Below are 23494 nucleotides of genomic sequence, written 5' to 3'. Positions count from 1 at the left end.
CTTCTGCCTATGGCTAGCCAGTGGACTGCTTATATCCTGAGGAAGAACATCTGCCTGGATATACTCCCTTACTGAACACTCAGTGGATGAAAAAAAAAAATGGCCAAAAATACACATTTGCCAGCCATTCACTGGCTACTAGTTTGCAATCTTATTCCAGGCCTTTTGCATCTATTTCTAGAATGAGATATTGTTGAAACTCATGTGCATGCCTTGGCTTGAGTTGTGGCTAGTTGAGTGTCTTCTGCTATAAACATAGGAGGTATCATTATAAGATGAAAGAAGGTTAATTCTTTTTGTTTGTTTGTTTGAGACGAAGTCTTGCTCTTGTCCCCCAGGCTGAAGTACAGTGCACAATCTCGGCTCACTGCAACCTCTGCCTCCTGGGTTCAAGCAATTCTCCTGTCTCAGCCTCCTGAGTAACTGGAATTACAGGTGCCTGCCACCACACCCAGTTAATTTTCATATTTTCAGTCAAGGCAGGGTTTCACCATACTGGCCAGGCTGGTCTCGAATTCCTGACCTCAGGTGATCCACCTGCCTCGGCCTCCCAAAGTGCTGGGATTACAGGCGTGAGCCACCACGCCCAGTCAGAAGTTAATTCTTTAATTCTCCTATTTGTTCCTAGCTCTGAACAGTTGGGTCCAGTGGCTGTCCTGGACCTAAGTCTTTACTGTGTGATGTCATGTGTCTTGCCTTGATTATCTTGTGTCATATGTCCTGACTGTCAAGTGGCTCCAATTACTACTTCACCTTATGCTACAATCAGAACATTTGTAATCATTCATTTAAATTCTATCTTCCTGGCTAGATGATAAGCTCCATGAGGGCAGGAGCTCATCTTCAAAAGCAGAGTATGCAGCACAGAGTAGGAAGGCAGTAACTATCTGTGAGTGAGTAGACAATAATCTCCCTTAAGGACTAATCCCAGGAAGCATCCTGGTGGATTTCCTCAGAAGGCTAAGGACTGGCCATCCCTGGGTGGCCAGTCCAGTTCTCTCTCTTTTGCCCAGCCTGATTGGCCTAAAACACAGAACAGGAAGATGGAGAGAGCTCAGCTGCTGGCTCTCCCCTGGTCCCAGCATAGACAAGACAGGGCTGCATCTTGTCAACATGCTCATACCATCAGCAGACTCTACTTTAAACTGAAAGGTTCCAGGGAGCGGCTGAGGAGGAGGCACTTTAGAATATAGCCAAGTGGCTGGGAAGTGAGGAACCTCTCCCCTTCCCTGGTCCCTGACCCATAGAATGTAAGAAAGTGCCAAGGAGCTTCCTAGGATGGAAAGTTGATTGACTACCCCTAAGAGGAAAGCCTGGCAAAGACGAGAGTGTCTCCGTATATAGATATGCAATTTTATTCATGCTGACATTGATTGGTTCCTACCACCTGCCCTCGCTTGACAGCCACTGTGGACATAAGATGAATAAGACAGTGCTTGCCTTGAAGGAATTCATGACCAAGGGTAGAGAGAGAAGACAAGGCAGCAGGTCCCAATAACCTTAGTTAGAAGATTTAAGAGGAGGAAGAGGTTGTTTCTGAGATGGATGATAAGAAAAAGCCTTCCTGAAAAGGAAAGAGATTTCATTTTTTAAGGGGACAGAAGGAAAAAGCAGGTAGAGTAAATGGAAGAATAAAAAGTATAGAAGCATAGAAATGCCAGGCAGGTGCAAATCTGGCAAGTAGACTGGTGTAGGGGAGTCTGGAACTTGCATTCATTCAGCTTCCTTGTGTGGGTTGTTAGGTGAAAACTGACAGGCTACTTCTCTGGTCACTCGAAGATAATGCAGACAGATCTTCAGTCACTTAAAAATGCAAAACACAGGCTTTTTAGTAATCAGCATTGCTCATCCAGTCATAACTTCAGTCTTGCTTTAGAGTCATCCTTCCTGCCCTCTCCTGCCCCCTCCACACTTGGTCCTATTGCAGATGGAAAGCCTGAAATAGGAGAAAGGGTGTGGTCAGTGGCCTCTCTAGTTCTCCACCCAGCCTGTCCCCCTCTTCTGTCATCTTATTGACTTCTGACCTGTTGAGGCTGTAAGCATAGACAGTGAGAGGAGTTCAGGGGAGAAAGAAAGTTCTTTTTGGAGACTGTTGGGTAATCTTGCATTGGTGTTCTCTGGATGTGACAAATGTCCAAGGCTTACTCTTTCTCACACAGGGGCTTTTGGGGTTCCTTTGTAGATCCACCTTTCTCCTCATTCCCTCCACTATGGCTTGGAATTTTTTGCCTTGACTTAGGGCATGTGCATCTTTTTTTTTTTTTTTTTTTTTTTTTCTTTTTTCAGACAGAGTCTTGCTCTGTCACCCAGGGTGGAGTGCAATGGCACAATCTCGGCTCACTGCAACCTCTGCCTCGCGGGTTCAAGGGATTCTCCTGCCTCAGCCTCCTCAGTAGCTGGGACTACAGGTGCCCACCACCACACCTTGCTAATTTTTGTATTTTGAGTAGAGATGGGGTTTCACCATGTTTGCCAGGCTGGTCTCAAACTCCTGACCTCAAGTGATCCACCTGCCTCGGCCTCCCAAAGCGGTGGGATTGCAGGCGTGAGTCATCACGCCCTGGCGGGTATGTGCATCTCTATTGTAGGTGGTCACTTCCACCTTCCTCCACTCTTGGGCATCTCAAGATACCAGCAGCTTCTTCCTACTATTGTCTATTTACCTTCCTCTTAGGCAAGCTCTACAGTGACCCTGCATGGGTTCGCCTATACATGGTTCTCCTTCCACCCATATGCAACACTCATGCATTTCTGCCCCAGCAAACTCTGGGAGTGCAGGCCGCCCAGTGCTGCCACCTTGCATTGTTCTGCCGCCAGAGCAGCTAGCCAGCCCCTAGTCAAACTTTAGACCTTCCAGGTAGGAGACAGACACTAATCCACTGTGTTTCCAAAACTGCAGGGGATAAGTATCAAGTCTTTGATGTGGTATCATAAAACCATTCTCTCTTGGCTTGAGATAAAGATGGAACCCCCTTCCCACCTTCTTCTTAGCAAGAGTGTGAAGTGGAACTTGTGGTATGCCAAAAGCACCTTCCAAAAACTCTCTCCTAAAGTCAACCTCCAGCATTTTGTAATATGAAAAGTATGAGTGTGGGGTTAAGAATTATGTCATTCATTTTTATCCACCTCTCTTGAAAGTTCTGCACCCTTGTGCTCTTACACTTCCTTTGAAATGTGGCACCCACTGCCTCCATGCTTCAGCCAAAATGCCTTTTTAATATTTTGTTACATCAATTATTATTTCAGTTAATAGTCCCTATAACTCTATAGGAGATACGACTATTCTCATCTTAGAGAATAGGAAACTGAGCTTCAAAATGATTAAATAACTAGGCCAAAGTGGCAAAAACAGGTTTGAATTCAGAACACTCTGATTCTAGAGGTCTTAGACCATTCTGAAATGGAGAATTCATGTGACCCAGCATAAGTGCTCAACAAATATTTGTTGAATGATGAAAAAGTTGATTTCCTCAGATAATAGAGGAATGTAAATGCCATGATTTTTGATAGGGAATGAGAAACCATGCCGAGTCACAGATGAGCATGATCAACAGGAGAATGGGACAGAAATATACAAGAGAATTCAGAAGAGAGAAAGAGTGGAGTGGAAGAGACACTTTAGGAGACTCTGAAGAGTCCACAGAGTTATAGAGGACATGGTTACTCTATTTTTCTAGAGTAATGAGGAAATTATCCAGAGACTAGGTTGAAAGAATTTAAGGAGAGCGTGAGCAACAAGGCACTAGAAGCAGCAGTTACATCCCAGCTGTTCAAGATGGGAGCATCTGAATGGGGCAAAGAAATGGTTGCAAGCCAGAGGAGCCCAGAGGATCAAATAAAGGATATTTCTCCAGAATGGGAGAACCTTGATCTTATTTGTAGACAAAGGAGCCAGAAGATCAACTCTGAGATGTTGGGGAAAGGAGGGAAAGGAGGGCAGTAACTAAAAGAGCAAAGACTGGGGAAGAGAAAATGTGCAGGGCTAACATGGAAGACAGTAAAGGATGCAGCTTCCTCTAAGAGAAAAGGAAAAGAAAGGGGGATAAATAAATAAACACTTTGCCCACTAAAAAGGGAGAAGGGAGCTGAAGGATATTGTACCTGACATAGTAGATCTTTCTCAGTAAAGTAGAAATCAAATCAGTGGATCAGGAAGTGGGCATTAGGGGGTGACAGTGTCAGTATGTGAGGGAGAGTTTGAAACACGCATTGTACTATGTGTGTCCAGAAATCAACTGTGGAAATCAACAGAGAATGAACAAGTACCACCTCACATCCAGGGTATTGAGATTCAACAGTCTGAATTCATGGAGGTTCAAATTAGCAATGTTCTGCAGCCAAGGAGCAAAAGGAGAAAGCTTGTGTCAAGCATGAGCCCAAGCTAGGCATTGCATGGCATGGGCTGGGAGCTGAAATTTCCAAGCATGGCATCCAGCTGGCACAAGAAAGCTAAGTGAGGCCAGAAAAAAATTAACAGATTCATTCATTTATCCTAGGAGGTCTCAGTGAAGATGCATATTGGCTACCCAGGATATGGAGAAATGGGAAAGGTATAAGTGAAGAGTCTGTGGTTATAGACCAGGCTTATGAGGTCCAGGGTCTCAGAAGTAGATCAGTCCCTGAGGGCCCCAATGCCCTGGTGTGACCTTATTAGTGAAGGGTTTATATGCAAGAAAGTGGGAAGTTTGGGGCTGTGGTGAGTCATGGTTCTTAACCTCTTCAATCAAATTGTGAGGCAACCGTGTATCAAGGACTGGAAGACAAAGGAGTGGTAATTTACAGAGAAGCAGGTATTTGAAGAGAATCAGTGACAAGGGGGCACCTTTACTCTGATGAAACTGCCAGTTTGCCATAAGACATATTTTACCTTTCTTTCTACAATAGCTGCCATTTTTTCTTACAGGATCTGGACAGGATTATTTTGGGCAATGATACGATGTAGTTGTCCTAAGTTTTTAAACACAAAGACGAGAAACCTTGTTTATAGCATGTCCTACCTCTGAATATGACCGTACTTAAACCTTCCTAGAAAGGTTATTAGTTACAATTCCCTTTCAAATGTTTAGGAACAATGCCACAGAAACTTTTAACAAAGACACAATGAAAAACAGACAGTTGTAACTTCCTTTTGGCAAAGTGGGCATCCTCTTTGAAAGACGCCCATATTAAAAGATCTTGGTTTGTAGATTTTTGTCTGGCCTTTGCCTGCCAGTGGCCACAGGTATCAAGTCATTGGGTCTTTAGTTAGCTGACAGGTGACATGACACCATTCAAATGAGATTATTAGAGTCTTTGGGGAAGAGATATAAATCTATGATACCTAAATCACTAAAAGAAACTGAGTCACAAAATCATTTGTCCAAGGTCACAAAGTGAATCTGTCCAAAGGTCACAAGTGAATTCTTGCCACAGGCAAGAATCTTTGGCTACTCTTTAGGAAGTTCATTTACTACCCCACTGATCTTGATATCACCTCACAGGCAGAATCTTGTGAAGGGTAGGATGATAACATCAACCTGAACAAAGTTCCAAAACTGCCCATCAGTTGTCCCTGCCCAAGAAAAAAAATTAACAGATTCATTCAGTTATCCTAGGAAACAGGTCACTTGAATTTCACTGAAAGCCTCTTGGGGAGACAGGTGGTGGGCATCCAGCTCTTCTCACCAGGCTGAACCCAGCCGAGTCTCTGGCAAGGTCCTTGAAGCTTCAGTGGAGAATTCCAGAAAGTAGAACTTTCAACAATCATACCTTGTCCTCTGACTCTTCTCGCCCTCACAGCTCCGAATGTCCTGGCTCATTCGTGGAGTCCTGAGGGGAAACGTGTCCTTGGTGCTAGTGGAGAACAAAACCGGGAAGGAGCAAGGCAGGATGGTCTGGCATGTCGCCGCCTATGAAGGCTTGAGCCTGTGGCAGTGGACGGTGTTGCCTCTCCTCGACGTGTCTGACAGGTAGGCCTCTACCCATCTCCCCCAATACCCTTCTCCTCGATCAGCTAAAATGCAAAAGGAATCATGCCTTCTCTTTCCCCATGCCTTTCACCCAAGACGCACATGCAGATGTGCCCCCACACAGATATGTGCGCACGTGCACACACACACACACACACACACACACACTCTCTGCAGGTTACACACTTTCTGCAGTTTACAAGCTTCTCCAAGGGATGATGAGGCTACTGAACACTTGTCTCAGGACCACTGGTATGTCCTGGTTGGCTACCCCCAGTGTCTGTAGGAAAAACAAAATTGAACAACTCACATTACTAGCAAATAACAGTTTGGTTTTACATGTATATAGCATGTTCTCTTACATGATGGACTTTGCTTTACTTTCCCATTTAACTTTTATTTTGTCCTTATTAACAAGAAAACCTGCAATGTAGGTAGGACAGGCCTTATCATCATTTACCACTCCTGTCCTGTTATAAGGAGAGAAACAGAATCAAAGTGGTGAAGCGCCAGCAAGTTGGTATCAGAGTTGGGACTGGTGCCCAGGCCCGACTCTGACTCCAGTGCTCTCTGTTGAGTCAGGTCCTGAGGCAGGTTGATAAGGAGGATGGCAAATTATTCAGTAAACAGAGGAGTGCTTCTACCTGGGGTCCTGGTTCCTATTTGGGCTCTATCACTAATGGCCTCTGTGACTTTGAGCAACATCCTTGATTTCTTTGGGCCTCAGTTTCCTCGCCTTTAAGCTGAGAGGTTTGAACTGGAAAATCATTAATTCCACGCGACTCTCCAATGGAGCAGGAACCATGGAGGGTTTGCTGCTACTTGTCTCCCCAGGATGACACTATTCTGCCACCTGCAGTCGGCCTGGAGCAAGCTGTGCTTGAATAAAGATGGCCCTGCATGGCAGCACTCATGTGACCCTGCCGTATCATCCTGAACCCTCATGGTGGGTGCTGATCTGTTCCAGACAAAAGAGGGGCGAGGGGCCATTTCTATAGAGGGGACAGATAAATGGATCTGGATGGGGGAGAGCCATCTTTTATGGGCTAAAAGTCAAACCTTACAACCCAGAGCAGCCTCTGCCTGAGACTCCTAAAACATATTCAAATTACCATCCTGGTGGATCCACCTTCAAAAAATGAGAGCAGAGGGCTCAAGGCAAGGTGGAGGGTGATGCTAGTTGGCATACAGCTTTATAAGTGTAAAGCTGGGTTTCACATTTTTCACCCAAACCCCACAATCTGCTATGTCCAAGAGCTCCTAACTGCATCAGTGCTGTCAAAGGATGAAGGCATTGTTCTCACTCTGAGCACCAGCTACCCACTCCTTCAGATGTGTGTGGGTTAAAGATCAAAGCCCAAGGACATTCCAAGAATCAGTGACCCCAGGACAAATGGATTTAAGTGGAGAAAGAAGAAGTGTGAGCTCTGCCCGCTATAGTTTAGTTTTTTGTCTTTGGGGATTGTGGAGCTGCGTGCAGTTGGTGGAGAACAGGAGGGTGGTAAAAGAATCCTCCCTCCTGGGAGAGGCAAAATTAATTCAGATGAATCAAAGGGTTTTTTTTTTTTTCTCCTCAATCCAGCAAGTCTTATCTCTTTCATAGCCACTCCAGGGGATTTAAAGCAAGTAAGATGTTGACTCTGTTCACTCTCATCCTCTAGAGTTTCATTTGAAGGAGACTTTGTTCTCAGCCTCCTTCTTCCCTGTTAAAGGCTGTTTACCAGACTGACATTTCCAATATTGATACTGAGACCAAACTGTCCAGTGGGGATTCAGACAAAAGACAGCTTGGTTTGATGATGTCTCGTGACCTAATAAGTGTACAATTGCAGAAAAGAAGAGTGCTTCCATTCGCTGGGAGCCTGCGTACCACTGACATGCTCTGAGGTTGGAAGCTGCCCTCCCAGAGGTACAGATGATATGGGAAGCATCAAGACCCAGAGGCAAATGGTACTGAAGGAAAACGAGGTGCCGCAGTTTTCATTTGCTAAAATCAAACTAGACTGTAGATGTGACTGGCCCAAAAAAACTAAAAAGCACTCTGGATGAAAGTGCAGAGGCTTTGGAATCAAATAGTGCCAAGTTTCAAAACTGACATAGTCACTTACTAGTTGTGTGACCTCAGCCAATTAAGCTCTCTAAGCCTCAGTGTCCTCATCAGTAAAATGAGGATAATAACAGTATAATTTCACAAGATTGTTATGAGACTAAACGAAATGACTATTGAAAGAGTCTACCCAGAGTAAGTATTAATAGATTTTATTTTCTGCATCTTCCATCCTCATCTTTCAGTTATTTGGTCTCCATAATAATTTATTAAACAAATAGCACAAATCACAACCACTGATATTCCAAGTCAAGCCATGTTCTATAAAACAGACAACACAGTCTCCTCTTAGGTTTGGAGAAGTAAAGTGCTTGGTTAACTGCCTGATCCACACTAAATGCTCAACTACTAATAACCGTAATATAATAATGACAATATCTCCCCACCTAATGCCTCAGAAGGGTCTAGGATGACCACTTTAGCAATATAACCAGTCATCCAACCCTTAGATAAAGGTGGACTTCTTATGAATTTGTTTTCACAATGCTCTATTGACTCCTTATAAGGAGAAGTCACTGATGGAAGAGCAAGAGTACTCCTCCCTCTTCCTTCAGGGAGAGTCAGCTATAGCTGCCCAGATTGCTAGAAGATGAAAATGGGAGAAAGGAGAAAGTAGAGGAAGAAATAAGCAAGGAAAATAGAGAAATAGAGTGGATAAAAGACGAAGAAAAACTAGCTCTCTTCCTCCCACCTCTGAGGTAGGCGTTAACACCTGGCGCCACCCGCCCCACATCCCATGAAGCTTCCTTAGGCAGCTCCTGGCTTCAGCTATTCAGCACCTGCCTTGTGGACAGCTCCCCAACCCTGAACCTTGAAGGCAGCAGAAATTTTATTCCCTATGCTGTCCCAAATCACCTCTGCTCCCAGGTTCCTCAACCTTCACACATTACAAAATTTTTAAAGCAACTTTATTAGGGCTTAGAAGTTAGCACTTAAGAGATTCCGGGCTCTAGTCACTGGTATTGGCCCTGGCTGTTACATGAAATATAAAACTGACCATTTTCCTATTTTGGAAATCCTTCTGTGGCTTCCTGTGGCTTTTGGGATGCCTTTCAAACTCCCTAATAAGACCTTTATTTAAGCCCATGTGTGATCTGTCCAGCGCTAATTTCACCAGCTGCTTCTTAAACCATTCTTTCTCTCTCAATCTCCCCTTCCTTCCATTCAGTTATGCCATGCTACATTCTTACTTCTAGGCTTTTGCAGTTGCCATGTTAAAGTTAAAGGAAGAACTTAATGTTCTTCCTTTACCTTCCATCTCTCTAAATACTACTCTTCCTTCACTTAAAAAAAATTATCCCCAGACACCTATACTCTATATGTACCCACAATATATTCTCATGGCTCTTGAAACATCCTTATAATAATTTATCACTCTTTACTATCTTTTTTATATCTGAATATACAAACCAACAAGGCAGGGATTATGTGTGTCTTATAAAACACTGCTTTCTGAATATTTAGTACCATACTTAACACATAGTATGCCCAATAAATATGCATTGACAGAATGATGTATTGAGGGAAATTGCATATACTTTCAAATTCCAGTTGAATAAACTGAGAATTTCACTTGATGGAATCTATCTAACATTCCTCCTCTCTTCAACCTATGTCCAACAAAACAGATATGATTGCTTTATAATAAATACTACTGCAAAGTGTTCTGTGTATCAGAGCAACACTTGTGCCCCATCAGATGAACCAAAACAGCATTTGTTACTCTGTAACAAGGAATTATCTTTAGGGACTTGCCTGGTACTTGTGCTTTCTTTGTCTCTGGTCACATTCCTGTTGGAATCACTTCATAAGAAAGACTTTGATCCTAATTGGGTGCCCTGGTCCTTGTGATAGAGAGAACTAGAGCTGTGCACTTGAGAGAAAAGAGCTCTAGTCAGATCACCCCCACCACACAGTAGTCCTCAGGAAGGCTCGGTGAATACGTCATAGGTACATAAAGCCTAGTGACAGGGAGGCATTGATCCATGGAATGATATTTCTTCTGTCCACTTACAAACATGTAAAGTGATGGAAGGAATGTAATAGTCTGTCATCATTACAGAATTATGTTAACTGTACAACCATACTATAACGAGTAACAAGAAAAATCTCCAAGAGCAATGCCTAAGATGTTTTGAGCAGTGGCAATGTCTTCCGAATACAGATAAATGCTCTCAGGGTAATTTTGAAGGACAACACCAATTCAAATATCAGCTTGATGTGTGCTTAAAAGTTATCTCATTACTTTACATCCACCTCACATAGCTACTTTTCCTCATCCTCTCCCCATTTTATCAGCCCCACCTCCCCCATTCAAGTGCTGCTCTTTCTGCTGGAATTAATTCTACCTTTTCTCAAAATAGAAGAAAGGCAAGTTCTCTCCCCTGATTCTAATTGTCAGTCTCTTGCAGAGATATACCCCTAGTTTTTCCTCTCTCTATATATCTTACTAAATTAAACACAATGTTCCCACGCCATCTAAGCTTTGACATGCTTACAGAGCAGAAGCCATGCTAAGTTCAACTCATTATGAGATGGATTTGGAAACACCATGGATCAAATCATGTCCCACAAATCACAGCAATTGTACAGTCAAATATAAAGTACACAACTTATCACACCTATGCAGACTCCATTCCTCAGCACTATCATTTTAAAGGCTTTTAGCCGTACACTATATACATAGTCTAACAAGAAAAAATGTTCCTTCTGGAGATATTTAGATTTCCTGTTCCCTTTGCATCCTTTGTCCTAAACGACAAGTGTTGTGTTTCACAAATGCATCTTTCAAATGAGATGGGTTAAACTGAGAGTTATGCCTTCATGCATTTAGACCAGAAACTCCAAAGAGCCAAGATTTTTTTCTATTCAATTTTTATCACCGACAGAATTCTCATTTTATATGGGATGCTGTCAGTAACAACACTCTCCCTTTGTGTAGCATCTTTCTGTGATGAGAAAGGCATTAGAGGAGCATTTTTATTACTTGTTCTTATCTGTGTAGAGAAGTAGTAGATTTCAGTAAGTGGAAATCCAGAGATTTCCGGTAAGCCTCAGTTTGCAGGTCTAGACACGCCCCTAAAAAATGTTCTGTTTAATTCACATTTTTGTAAATTGAGCCACAGCATCCTGATAAAGCCATTCAAGAGTTATAAATGATGATTAGAGCTAGCATTTGTTGAGTGCTTACTGCCTGCCAGTCATGTAACAAGTACTTAACATGCATTATCTAATTTCATCCTTAAAACAACCCCTTGGGGTAGATACTATAATTAATCCCCTTTTTAATATGAGAAATCTGAGGGCTATGGAGGTTAAATAATTTTCCCTTAACCCTTAGGCTGGTCTGCCTCCTGTGTACTGCCTGAAATACAGTACATACTTCATGTACATGCATGGGGCTTGGCATGTAGCAGAAACTTGAAAAACAGTAGCCATTGCTGTTGTTTTTTAATTTTTTAATTTAATTTTTAGAGACAAGGCCTCACTCTGTCACCCAGGCTGGAGTGCAGTGGCATTATTACAGCTCACTGCAGCCTCAAACTCCTGAGCTCAAGCAATCCTCCTGCCACAGCCTCCCTAATAGCTAGAAATACAAGCGTGCACCACTATGCCCAGCTAATTTAAAAAATAAAACAATTGTAGAGACAGGGTCTTGCTACATTGCTGAGGCTGATCTTGAACTCCTGGCCTCAAGTGATCCTCTTGCCTGGGCCTCCCAAACTGCTGGGATAACAGGTGGGAGCCATCGCGCCTGGTCGATAGCCATTGTTATTAACAAAATATTTAGGTTCTCGATTATTTTTAGGCCACATTCATCTTATTAATTTCACGTTAGTTTACTGCTTTCCCTTTGCTTCTGCCAGCTCCTGAAATTCATCATAGCAGTTCCCACCACAATCTCCTGCTGCAGGCCATTCCCCGCCTGGCCCCTCCCTGCCTGCCTTGCCTCCTCTCAGGCTCACAGCTGGAGTCTCCCCTTATCCTTCCAGGCCATTGTGTCCCGTCCCCAGGTGCCTCCCACTCTGCCATGCCTTTGACTATCCCCACACCATGTGTTTCCTTCCCAACACTGGAGCATAGGCTCTGATAGGCATTTTTAATTTGCAAATCTATTCATGTACCAAGTCTAACGAAGGCATAAAAATAACCTTTAGTTATACGATACATTTAACAAGTCGCCCTTTCATTGAGAATAAAGTTCTCAATGAAAGGATCAACAGGAGACCCCAGCCACAAGGTTGGTGCACTGTGCTAAATAGAGCCCTGCTTCATCCTTAGGAGCACATGGCCCAGGGGTGCCCCCGACATCCACTCTTGCCCTCCTGCCTGTCTGCCCCTCCTAGGAGCATTTTCGTCTGTGACTGCTCTGCCTCTGCCTCCACCTCAGGGAAAAGGGATGCCTATGAGGAGGAGCAGATGTCACTCGCCGACTGCCCCTCTGCTGGATAAGCTGGCTGACAGTCCCGGCAGCTCCTGCACCTCCTCACTCTGCCCACGTCTCCCCATCCACGGCAGCCCTGTGCCCACTTCCCGGGTGCTTGGCTCCTTCACAACACAAGGTGCTCATTCAGGCCCACATCTGAGCAGCTAGGGTAGATGTCATTCCCTGTTTTCAGCTGAACAGACAGAGGCCCAGAGGGGTTCAAGAACTTGCCATTAAACATAGAGGCCCTTTTGTGGAGGTCCTTCCTCCCCTCCTTTCACTTCACCAGACAGCATCCTGTGAAGGTTTTCAAGCATGAAATGTACAAACCTCCAAAATCCCCTGAGGCATTATGTCAACCAACATTTACTGCAGTGTTGGGTGCCAGGTGATGGGCATACTCAGATAAGCAATACAGCCCCAGCTCTCAATCTCCGTCTAATTAGGGAGGCTGGTGGGAAGATGAGACCATGGCATCACAGAACACGAGTCCTGGGAGCTGGAGCAGCAGGAGCCCAGTAAAGCCACAGCTGTTGGGGCTCCTTGCTTCCCAACAGGCACCTGTCTAGTTGCCAGTGATGCGTCCTCCCTCTGCTGGGCATTCCCCCCCCAACAGAAGCAAAGAGCAATGACTACCACCCCAGGTGGATGTGTGTTTGCTCATCCACTCTCAGCAGACGCATGCCAGGAACTTACCCCACAGTAGCCCTGCAGGCTTAAAGTTGGAAATGGGACAGAAGGGACAGGAATGTCTCACCTGCCTCTCCAGAGGGGAGTTGAATTGCCCTGATGCCATACACACACACACACACACACACACACACACACACACACACTCAGGCAAAACCAATTCATTCACACAGTGGGTGAAGAAAACAAAAGGTGCTCTCCACTCATGACCTGCTGTGGCAGCACAAGTGTCCCTTCCCGGAGCTGTAGGGGCTGGGGACATTGACATGCTTATTGGCATTAGGCTGAGTCAGTTCTTTGAACTGGGAGAAAATGGTGGTCTCAGAAGCAATTGTAAGCCATGCAGGGTAAATTACATTGACTAAACCCATCAAGTCTTTACCCCGAGGGGTTCAAAACAGTTCGTGTGCACACTATGCTTTATTCTCCTTACCTTCGTGATAAGGGAGGTGGGAACAGAGTCCCTTGCTTCATCAGCAGCCTGCAAGGCTGAGGGGACTTTGGCAGAGCTGGGGTCCCACCTGGAGCCCATAGCCTATGCCTCTTGGGGCCATGATGATCGAGGACAGGAGAAGAGGGATGGTGTTCTCACTGAACCAAGCATCTGTGCCCATTAATCTTCATCATTGTAAGTCAGATTTTAATGTCCTCAGTTTATCAATGAAAAACTGTGACTCAGAGTAGTTAAATAATCTGTCCAGAGGCACACAACTAAGAAACAGAAGAGTCAGGATTCAAAATACAATTTTCTTTTCTTTTTTTTTTTTTCTTTTTTTTTTTTTTTTTTTTTTTTTTTGTCAGGGAGTCTCCCTCTGTCACCCAGGCTGGAGTGCAGTGGCACCATCTCAGCTCACTGCAACCTCCACCTCCTGGGTTCAAGTGATTCTCCTGCCTCCACCTCCCGAGTAGCTGGGCTTACAGGCATCCACCACCACACCTAGCTAATTTTTGTATTTTTTAGTAGAGATGGGATTTCGCCATGTTGGCCAGGCTTGTCTTGAACTCTTGAGCTCAAGTGATCCACCTGCCTCAGCCTCCCAAAGTGCTGGGATTACAGGCATGAGCCACCACACCTGGTTCAAGGAACAATTTTCTAGCACAGACTCTCACCCATTTCCAAACACCATAGTCTCATGGTCAAAAAAATTTTTCCATGAATCTCAGTGGCAACAGGCAGCAAGTGTTACCACATATCAGCAGCTGATATGAAAGAACTGTGCAATGGCACCTAGGCCTGGGCCACCTGAAGACCCTGTCAGCCATGAGGAGGTCAGCCTATACCTGCAGGGCCCAGCCATGCAGTTAAGAGCCAAAGAAAGGACTCTGACCTGTAGGAGCACACCAGGCACAGCCTTAGTAGAACTGGGGTGCCAGATCAGTCATCCAGAGAGGGATATGGCTGTGTGGTCAGGACCCAGGTGAAAAACCAGGACAAGATGAGTCCCCAGGCCTCCAGAACATGACAGAAACCCGGTCAATGAGCCTGAAGCCTGTGCAAATAGCACATTAGCACAAGAAAGCTGCATCTGCATCTGGAGCTCTGGGCCAAGCTCCTTAATGCCCTCTGCCTGACTCAGACTTGTGCCTAGTCCTGGAGTAGTGTGGGAGTATGCAGTCAGGGGAAGGCTATAGCTGTGAAGGAAGAATACTGCAGATTCCTGTAGCCAGTCAAGGACCAAGTTCACCCATCCCTCCCACCCCCATGAGTGTGTCAGTCATCAACTCAACAATGCCAGGTGCATTGAACACACCTGAGTACCTAGGCATGTGCCACATGTATGTGAGTGGGGGTGACACCACCTGAAGTAACATTACATCTCCACTCCAGGGGCTGTACACAAAAGCAATGTTATTTCCTGCTCATATGAAATAAAAAATAAGCATGCTGGTTGGTGGGTGGCCTTCCACCTGATCATTCAGGGATCCAGGCCCCTTCCACCCTTTTCCTTCCCTGAATGGAAAGGATTCCAAGGCCAGAGGAAAGGGAAACCGTTTCCTTGGCCTTGGAATCCTTTCCATTCAGCCAGTCAGTGGGCAAACAGCTTAGGAAACCTTGAACAGGAAGATTTTTATGAATCATCACTTCTGCTCCCCTCACATTACATTACCTCCCTTCCCATCTGCTCTCTTCGGATTTCCTTACTGACTTTTTGTTTGCCTTATCTGGGCTGGTTTTTGTGCTTCATACCTAGAAAACAAAAATTTTCAGTCATTGGGATTTTTTTTCAGGGTTAGAATTACCACACCACCTGTAGTATCATACTGTGGCTTCTGTTTCATCATTTCAGGTTACGGTCTAAAATTTGGCACATGTAAGAATCAAAGAAAATGGGTTACATAATTCAGTTGAAGGTCTTGGTCATTAGATGTTAGGCATCTATTGTGTGTAAGACACAAGGCCAACAGTAACGCAGAATGATGTTGACCTGTTAAGCATTCTTTGAAACATAGCCAAAATGTATTTTATTATGAGCTCATTTTTGGCTGTTGTAAAGATTAGTGGTTAACAATGTGCTTTCATCATATTTCCTAAAAATTCAAACAGTGAGAAATAAGACTCCTCTGAATTTAGTAGCTCAACTGATAACATTAAATGTGACTTGGAAAAAGTCTGCAATACATGGTGCACACAAGAAGCGTTCAGGGTTCTGTGGATGAATTTCTTAGCTTTTGCAATGCGCCATGTTTCTCAAAGCTTGTTTTCATTAATAAAACATTTTATAATGTAAAAAAAAGTCACATGGCCACACCTACTGCAAAGGGTGCTGGGGAATGTAGTCTAGCTGTGTGCCCAAATAAAACAAGTGAGTTAGATTTGGAAAAAAAAAAAAAAAGAGAGATGGTATGTCACGAAATAAGCCAAGGAATATAGCTCTCAAGTCTGGGCATCTAACAGAGTGTCACTTGAGAATGTCTCTTCCTCATTTAGCTACACTGAGCATTGATCATGCTCCTTCTCCACAAAGCCTCATAATTCAAGGCTGAAATCAATTCCAGGTTCTATTCTAAGGTATGAATGTTTCATTCCCAAATTTTTATGATGCAGCAAAATCTTACTTTCTGGCAGAAACCACCTCAGAATTTCCCTCCCTGAATTCTTCATTTCTAAAAACGAAAAATAAATAAACAAGAGAAAGTACTTTTGAAAAGGCTTAAAACTAGCAGGACAGTGTAGAACAATGATTTCCAAACTTGAACGAACATTATGATCACCTGGAAAACTTATTTTTTTCTTTCAGAGCCCCAGATCTCATACACAAAGATTCTGATTCATAGATGACATATTGGGACCAGGAATTTGTATTTTTTAAAGTTCCCCAGTTGACTTTCATGCGTAACCACATTTGGAAGTCACTGGCATATAATGGCAGATCCAGGTATCTGGATCTGGGCAAGACAGGAAATCAAGAAGTGACTGGAGAAATGTCGTTGGCTGACACATTGTCGGCAAACATATATTAAGCCTCCATCAAGCACAGAGGATGGAAAAGGCTATTTGATCAGCTCTTGCCAGATCGCAGGACCTCCACAGGCAAACAGTAGCACACAGGCACCCTGCAGGTTCCAACAGATCATGACCAGGGTTCAGCAGGTGCAATGACCTCCAGATACAAGAGCAGTCAGATGAACCATCACGGAGAAAATGGGCTTTTTATAAGCTGGCGCTTGAGGAAAATTTATGTCTTGGGGAAATGGAAAAGGGACAAGGCATTCCAGAGAATGCCCTCAGGGAAAGAAGAGGCTTGGAGATGCAGAAATGTTCTCTGTGGGTTCAAGAACAGCCAACCAGGTTGTGTCAGAGAATCCTGAGAAATCTTTTTGGGAGAGAGTGAGTGCGAATATTAGGCCAGGTGTTTTGGATTTAGGTATACAGGTAATAAAGAGCCACTGAAGGCCAGGCACTGTGACTTATGCCTGTAATCCCAGCACTTTGGGAGGCCAAGGCAGGCAGACCTTGAGATCACTTGAGGTCAGGAGTTCGAGACCAGCCTGGCCAACATGGTGAAACCCCGTCTTTACTAAAAATACAAAAAGTTAACTGGACGTGGTGGCATGCACCTGTAATTCCAGTTCCTTGGAAGACTGAGGCAGGAGGATCACTTGAACCTGGGAGGCGGAGGTTGCAGGGAGCTGAAATCGCACCTTTGCACTCCAGTCTGGGTGACAGAAAGAGACTCCATTCCAAAATAAAAGAGCCACTGAGGGCCAGGCACCATGGCTCACACCTGTAAACCCAGCACTTTGGGAGGCCAAGGTGGGCAGATCACTTGAGGCCAGAAGTTCAAGACCAGCCCAGCCAACATAGTGAAACACTGTCTCTACTAAAAATATAAAAAATTAGCTGGTCATGGTGGTGCGCACCTGTAATCCCAGCTACTCAGGAGGCGGAGGCACAGGAATCGAACCTGGAAAGTGGAGGTTGCAGTGAGCCAAGATCACACCACTGCACTCCAGCCTGGGTGGCAGAGCTAGACTCTGTCTCAAAAAAAAAAGAAGAAAACACAAAAGAGCCACTGAGCATGGAGATAGGCTGGAAGGGTGGAAAGCACAGAGCATGGGGGATATTGGAAGGTCTTGTGAGGGGCCCAATGGGAAGTGATTGAAGCCTCAGTGTGAAGCTCAGAAAGCATGAAGAAAGAAGCTGAAGGAGAGGAAACTTCTTCCTCTGCTGTCTTCCAAATGGCACCACTGGCTCAGGACAGCCTTGGGCGAACTTAAGTAGACATGGGCTACTTAAAATTATTAAGTGAACTTAATTAGGTTTGTCAATCCCTAAGGCCGGCAGAGTGGCAAATAAGGCAATATATTCACTGTCCATCGACAGCCTGTTGCCTGAACGAGATTGTGCATTTTCTGAGCTGTAAGTGAGCAGCCTCAGCCCTTCAAGAAGAGGAGAAGAGATGCGGCCAGTGGCTCGGCATGCAATGTGCAACCAGGCATTGATATATACAAATCAAACATTCATAATTCTGGAAGGATCTGGCCCTGTTTCTTTCTCAGAAAATATCCCAGATCATTGGAGCAAGGAGTAGATTAGCAATTCTGAGCTTTAAATCTTATTTCTAACACTGATTTACTGTGACGTTTGGGACAAGTTGTTGCTTTTGATTGCTCAGTTTCCACAATCAAGAGTGCAAAGCAGTGAGACAGATCCGGCCCATGAGCTTGGTTTAGGAGGCAGTCGCTCAAAATGGCACGAAGTGAACCTCTTTAAAATAACAGGATGTTTGAATCTGCTCAAGATTTTCTTGGTAACATCCACAGCTTGGCTTACAAGTCAACAGATGCATATGTTTTTCATAATTCTTAATGTCTCTGAAAATGTAGCCCTGTGTTCTTAGCCCCTTCTTTCCCTAAACACAAAGCCTGCAATTTAGGAGATAATTGAGCTTCCAATATTTGAAGCAAAGAATCCAGTTCTACCTATGTTGCTCCCACCCCCACACCGGGAGCCTCATCAGTGCTCATAACTTCCACTCTTACCTCTATGCAGATGACTCAAATATCTTTATGTCTACCTGAGTCCCACACCTGGGTTTCCAACTGCCTGACTGGCGTCCCACCCACACCTTCCACATTGCTCCCACCAGCACACCCCATTGCCTAGTGAGAGTCCCACCCATAGCTCTACCATTCTCCAAGACTTTTCATTATTTGAAGTATTTCTTGACTTCTCTCTCATTGCCCAGATGCAATGTTTTTCCAGCTTGAGTAACTTCTAACTCTAAGGGGGCACAACTAAAAGAGACTTCAGCAATTCCCAGGTCAGTAAAGAATGTGAATTACATCACTGTCTGAAATCCTCAGGAGCAAGGTCCACATTTTACACATCTCTACACTCCTACCTATAGGCACAAGTAGCTACACTCCCAGCCATAGGCATAAGTGTCTAACTTATAGTATGTGCTCAAATAATCTCTGCTCAAAGAAAGAGGGGGAGTTATGTCATTTGTGACACTGCCTGAGGAAGCACATGTTACTAGTAAGCATGTAATATAAAACAGGAGCAATAAATTAGCATCTCATGCTAAAGAAAGGGTTCCATTGTTGGAGGAAAAAGAAAAACTCACGTTACGTAGATTCTTTTAAAAACCAAGATGGCACCTTAAAAGTTTTGGCCACTTGTCCAGGGCCCTACCAAATACACAACCCAGTCTTCACTCCACTCTACTTTTTGAAACTAGTCCTCACCAAGCAGAAAAGACTGCTAGTTTACTCTCCTAAAGATGTTTTTGGTCAGGTGAGAAGAGAGGTACAAACCACTCTTTCTCTGGGCCTTCTCACCATTGGCAGTGCTACCATCTCTGGTACCATGTCAGCTCCCCAGGCCACAAGCCAACACAGCAACAGAGGACAGAGGAAATGTTTATGTGTTCTGAGAAACAGGGAGCAGGCATCCCTATGCCTCCAAGAAGAGTGGATGCCAGGCCTTTCTAGCCCCAGACAGCCCTCATGCCCCCAGTCATCCCAAGGAGCTTGCTCTACTTTTCTGATGGTATAGAGTACATATGAGAATAAATGAGATTCAAGAAGTTGGATGGTTCTGCAAGAGATGATGGGAAAAGTGGCCAGGGAAGCAAGAGGCCTGAGCTCCCATCCCACATCTGCTACTATCTCCATATGTAACCACACAAGTCAAAAGAATGGCAGGGGCCAAAGAGGCCCCTGACTCCTTCCCTAGAGCACTTGGCATTTATTTGACTGTAAGTCAAGTATTTTTGTGCATAGGCACCTCCCTTGCTGGGCCATGGCTCCAGGAAGCATGTCCTTCCCCATCAAAACCCACGGCCCAGCAGAGCTCAACATACACCACACAGATTTCGAGAATGAAAGCAAAACAGGAACTTGCCAGAGATGGGCCTCCGTCTGCTGTGGTGGAACATCCTTGCAGCAGGCCTTCCTAATTGGTGGCACACAAGAGCACAGGAGAGAGCCAGGAGCCTTTAGGCTCAGCCCCCAAAAGTGAGCACAGAATGCCCGGAAACCTTGAACTGAGAATGTGGAAGAGTCTGAGTGATTCTCCATGCTTGCTCAGCCTGGCTGAAAATTCATTTTCTCTCTTATTTCTAGACAGGCTTCCTCACCGAGCCAGACTCATTGTGAAAGATCTCTATGGGCCTTGAAAGCCATGGAAGCTCTGTGTTGACTTTTACTCGTGCTCCTGGTGTCGTTATGCCTAGAGGGGAAACCAAGGCCGGAGGTGGTAAATTACTTCTGAGAGTGGGATGGAGCCAGGAGGGCTGTGTTCCCAACTCCTGAGTATGGCCTTGAATGTCCAGCTCATCTCCAGTTTACTGTGCAGAAGTTAAAAACTCCTAGAGCCAAGACACACATTCCCAGCCATGATAGCATTTGACATGGCCAGGGATGGTCCCAGGAATCCAAAGCAGTCCATCAGCTCCTGTCTTCATCTTAGAGCTGAAGTCCATTACACAGATAATAGGAGGGATGTGGCAGGGCTTTTTCTTCACATATATTGTTCTAATGGATATGCCTACTGCGACCCAAGCTTCGTGACAGCCCATTTAAGAAGACTTTTGCCGAGCAAATCAACTGCACAGTTGAGAAATTGGAGAAAGTGTTTTTCCTCTGCAGTACCTGCCAGCTCTATCCTAAGCAGCCAGGGCCCAGACAAGCCCCAGCAGCAAAAAGGGATGCAGAACACTTCCTCCTTCTGAGCCCACTAAATGGCCGAGGGAGGAAGCTGAGACATGGTGCCCAGCCGGCAAATGCCTTCTACCCAGTCCAGCCACTCCATCCTGCTCTCCCCTCCAAAGCGTCGCCATTCCCTCCATCCACATCAGACACAAACCTTTCTGTCAGCTACTTAAAATCATTAAGTGAACTTAATTAGGTTTGTCAATCCCTAAGGCTGGCAGGGTAGCAAATAAGGCATTATATTCGCTGTCCATTAACAGTCTGTTGCCTGAATGAGATGGTACGTTTTCTGTGCTGTACGTGAGCAGCATCGGCATTTCTCAGGCAGAGATCTGCCCGGTGAGTCTCCGAGGCGCCCAATTCTGAAGCTGCCCTTCCAGACTTGGCCCACTGCCCGGATGGCCACCTCCCAGATCCCCCCTGAGTCTGTTTTCAAAAAGCATCTCTGTAGAGCTGAACGAGAAGAGTCAAGGCGAACGCATTCTTTATGCAAAGGCAGCCTCCAACCAAGATCTCTAGCCAAGTCTGTTTTAATAACAAGTTCCAAACTCCACTGGCTGGAAAAAAGAAAAGAAAAAGCAACAACAACCCATGCAATCAAAAGTGTCCTCTTTGAAGAAACAGAAAGAGCTGAGCAGGTATGAACTATGAAGGGTCAGGAGCAAAATCTCTGCTGCTAAGCACTGGGAAAGAGAGGAGGCTCCCCTGCCATGTTCTTAGGCAACACAGATTGGTGAGAGAGCGGAAGGAACCCCAAAGGGCTAACGCTTCCCTTCTCCTTGACCGGGTTGCCCACACAGAGGAAGGGGAAGCCTCTTCTGTCCTGGGGAACCCAGCCTCCTTTCCCCATCCAGAGCTGAGGTTTCAAAATGGGGCAAAGGAGTAACTATATGTTCACTAGGACAGCCTGTCCCTGGCAATCTTGGCAGTGATGTGTCAGGGTCCTTGCTTTCTTTCAGCCAAACCCAGGGTGGCTCACCTGGTATATGTCAGAACCTTCCCACAGTCCCAGAGAGGTCTACATGCCAGAACTTTCCTTCAGTCCCAGAATGGACCACCTGGTACATACTAGAACTTTCCCTCGGTCCAAGAGTGGTCCACCTGGTACATACCAGCACCTTCCCTTAGTCCCAGAGTGGTATACCTGGCATATGCTACAACCTCCCCTCAGTCCCAGAGTGGTCTACCTGGTAAACACTAGAATTTTCTCCCTCAGTCCCAGAGGGTCCACCTGGTACATGCCAGAACTTTCCCTCAATCCCAGAATGGACCACCTGGTATATATTAGAACTTTCCCTCGGTCCCAGAGTGGTCCACCTGGTACATTCTAGAACTTTCCCTCTGTCCCAGAGTGGTCCACCTGGTACATACTAGAACCTTCCCTCAGTCCCAGAGTGGTCTACCTGGTACATACTAGAACTTTCCCTCAATCCCAGAGTGGTCTCTCTGTATATACCACAACCTCCCCTCAGTTCCACAGTAGTGTACCTGGTACATACTAGAACTTTCCCTCAGTCCCAGAACGGACCACCTGGTACATACTGGAACTTCCCCCCTCCCCCCCCTGGTCCCAGAGTGATCCACCTGGTACATTCTAGAACTTTCTCCATGTCCCAGAGTGGTCCACCTGATACATACCAGAGCCTTCCCTCAGTCCCAGAGTGGTCCACTTGGCATATACCATGACATCCCCTCAGTCCCAGAGTGGTCTACATGGTACACACTAAAACTTTCACTCAATCCCAGAATGGACTGTCTGGTACATACTAGAACATTCCCTCAGTCCCAGAGTAGTCCATCTGTATATACCACAACCTCCCCTCAGTCCCAGAGTGGTCCACTTAGTACCTACTAGAACTTTCCCTCAGTCCCAGAGTGGGCCACCTCATACATGATAGAACTTTCCCGCAGCCCCACAGCAGTCCACCTGGTATATGCCAGGACTCTCCCTCAGTCCCAGAGTGTGTCGGGTCTCACCTAAGTGTCAGGTCTACCTGGCATATAACAGAATTTTCCCTCGGTCCCTTGGTAGTCCACCTGGTACATACCAGAACTTTCCCTTAGTCCCAGAGTGGTCCACCTGGTACATGCCAGAACTATCCCTCGATCCCAAAGTGGCCCAGCTAGTAAGTGGTAGAACTCCAGACCTGAGGCCATAGCTGACCCTGGAGAGTGACATGGTAGTTGTACTTTTGGGGAACTCACAGAAAGGAGTGGGTAGAACCAGGAGACTGCGAGAGCCTTGAGGAAGCCTTTCCCATCTCCAGCAAGGAGAGGGTGAGCTGTCCAGAAGCAACCTCTTCTTCACCTATCAGGTAGACACACAACCAGGCACCTTCCAAAGTAGGGAAACCTGAATCTGGGTGGTCCTGATGCCCACTCTGTCTCTGGGCCAGCACATCCACAGAAAAGAGCATCCTAGATTGGTGCTACTCTACCCCCCGACTGCCCATCACCTACCACCCCCAGACTCCATTCCTAGACAGCCTTTGCTTCTGCCCCACCCTCCACCCATCCTTCAGCGGCTCACCTTTGTCCCACTGTCCCTTCCTTGCAGCCTCTGGGGGCTGGAGCCATGAGGGAGTGTTGGCCCATGGGTGGACAGAGGCACCCATGTGTGGGTGGCCCCGGGTGGACAGAGGCAGCACTGCCTGGTTCCATATT

General features: G+C 45.5%; 1 protein-coding gene across 1 annotated transcript in view; it reads left to right on the top strand.

Annotated features, from left to right (window-relative positions):
- ALK (ALK receptor tyrosine kinase) overlaps nt 1–23494 on the top strand; it is a 767947-nt gene that overhangs the window by 648627 nt on the left and 95826 nt on the right. Inside the window, exon 9 of the mRNA XM_030921204.1 lies at nt 5779–5948. Within this exon, the coding sequence (XP_030777064.1) occupies nt 5779–5948 (170 nt within the window). The remainder of the gene's footprint in view (nt 1–5778; nt 5949–23494) is intronic.

Source organism: Rhinopithecus roxellana, chromosome 17 (genome assembly GCF_007565055.1).
Source record: "Rhinopithecus roxellana isolate Shanxi Qingling chromosome 17, ASM756505v1, whole genome shotgun sequence".
NCBI classification, from domain to species: domain Eukaryota; kingdom Metazoa; phylum Chordata; class Mammalia; order Primates; family Cercopithecidae; genus Rhinopithecus; species Rhinopithecus roxellana.
The sequence above is the reverse complement of the archived record's forward strand: the minus strand, read 5'-3'. Positions and strand labels throughout refer to the sequence as shown.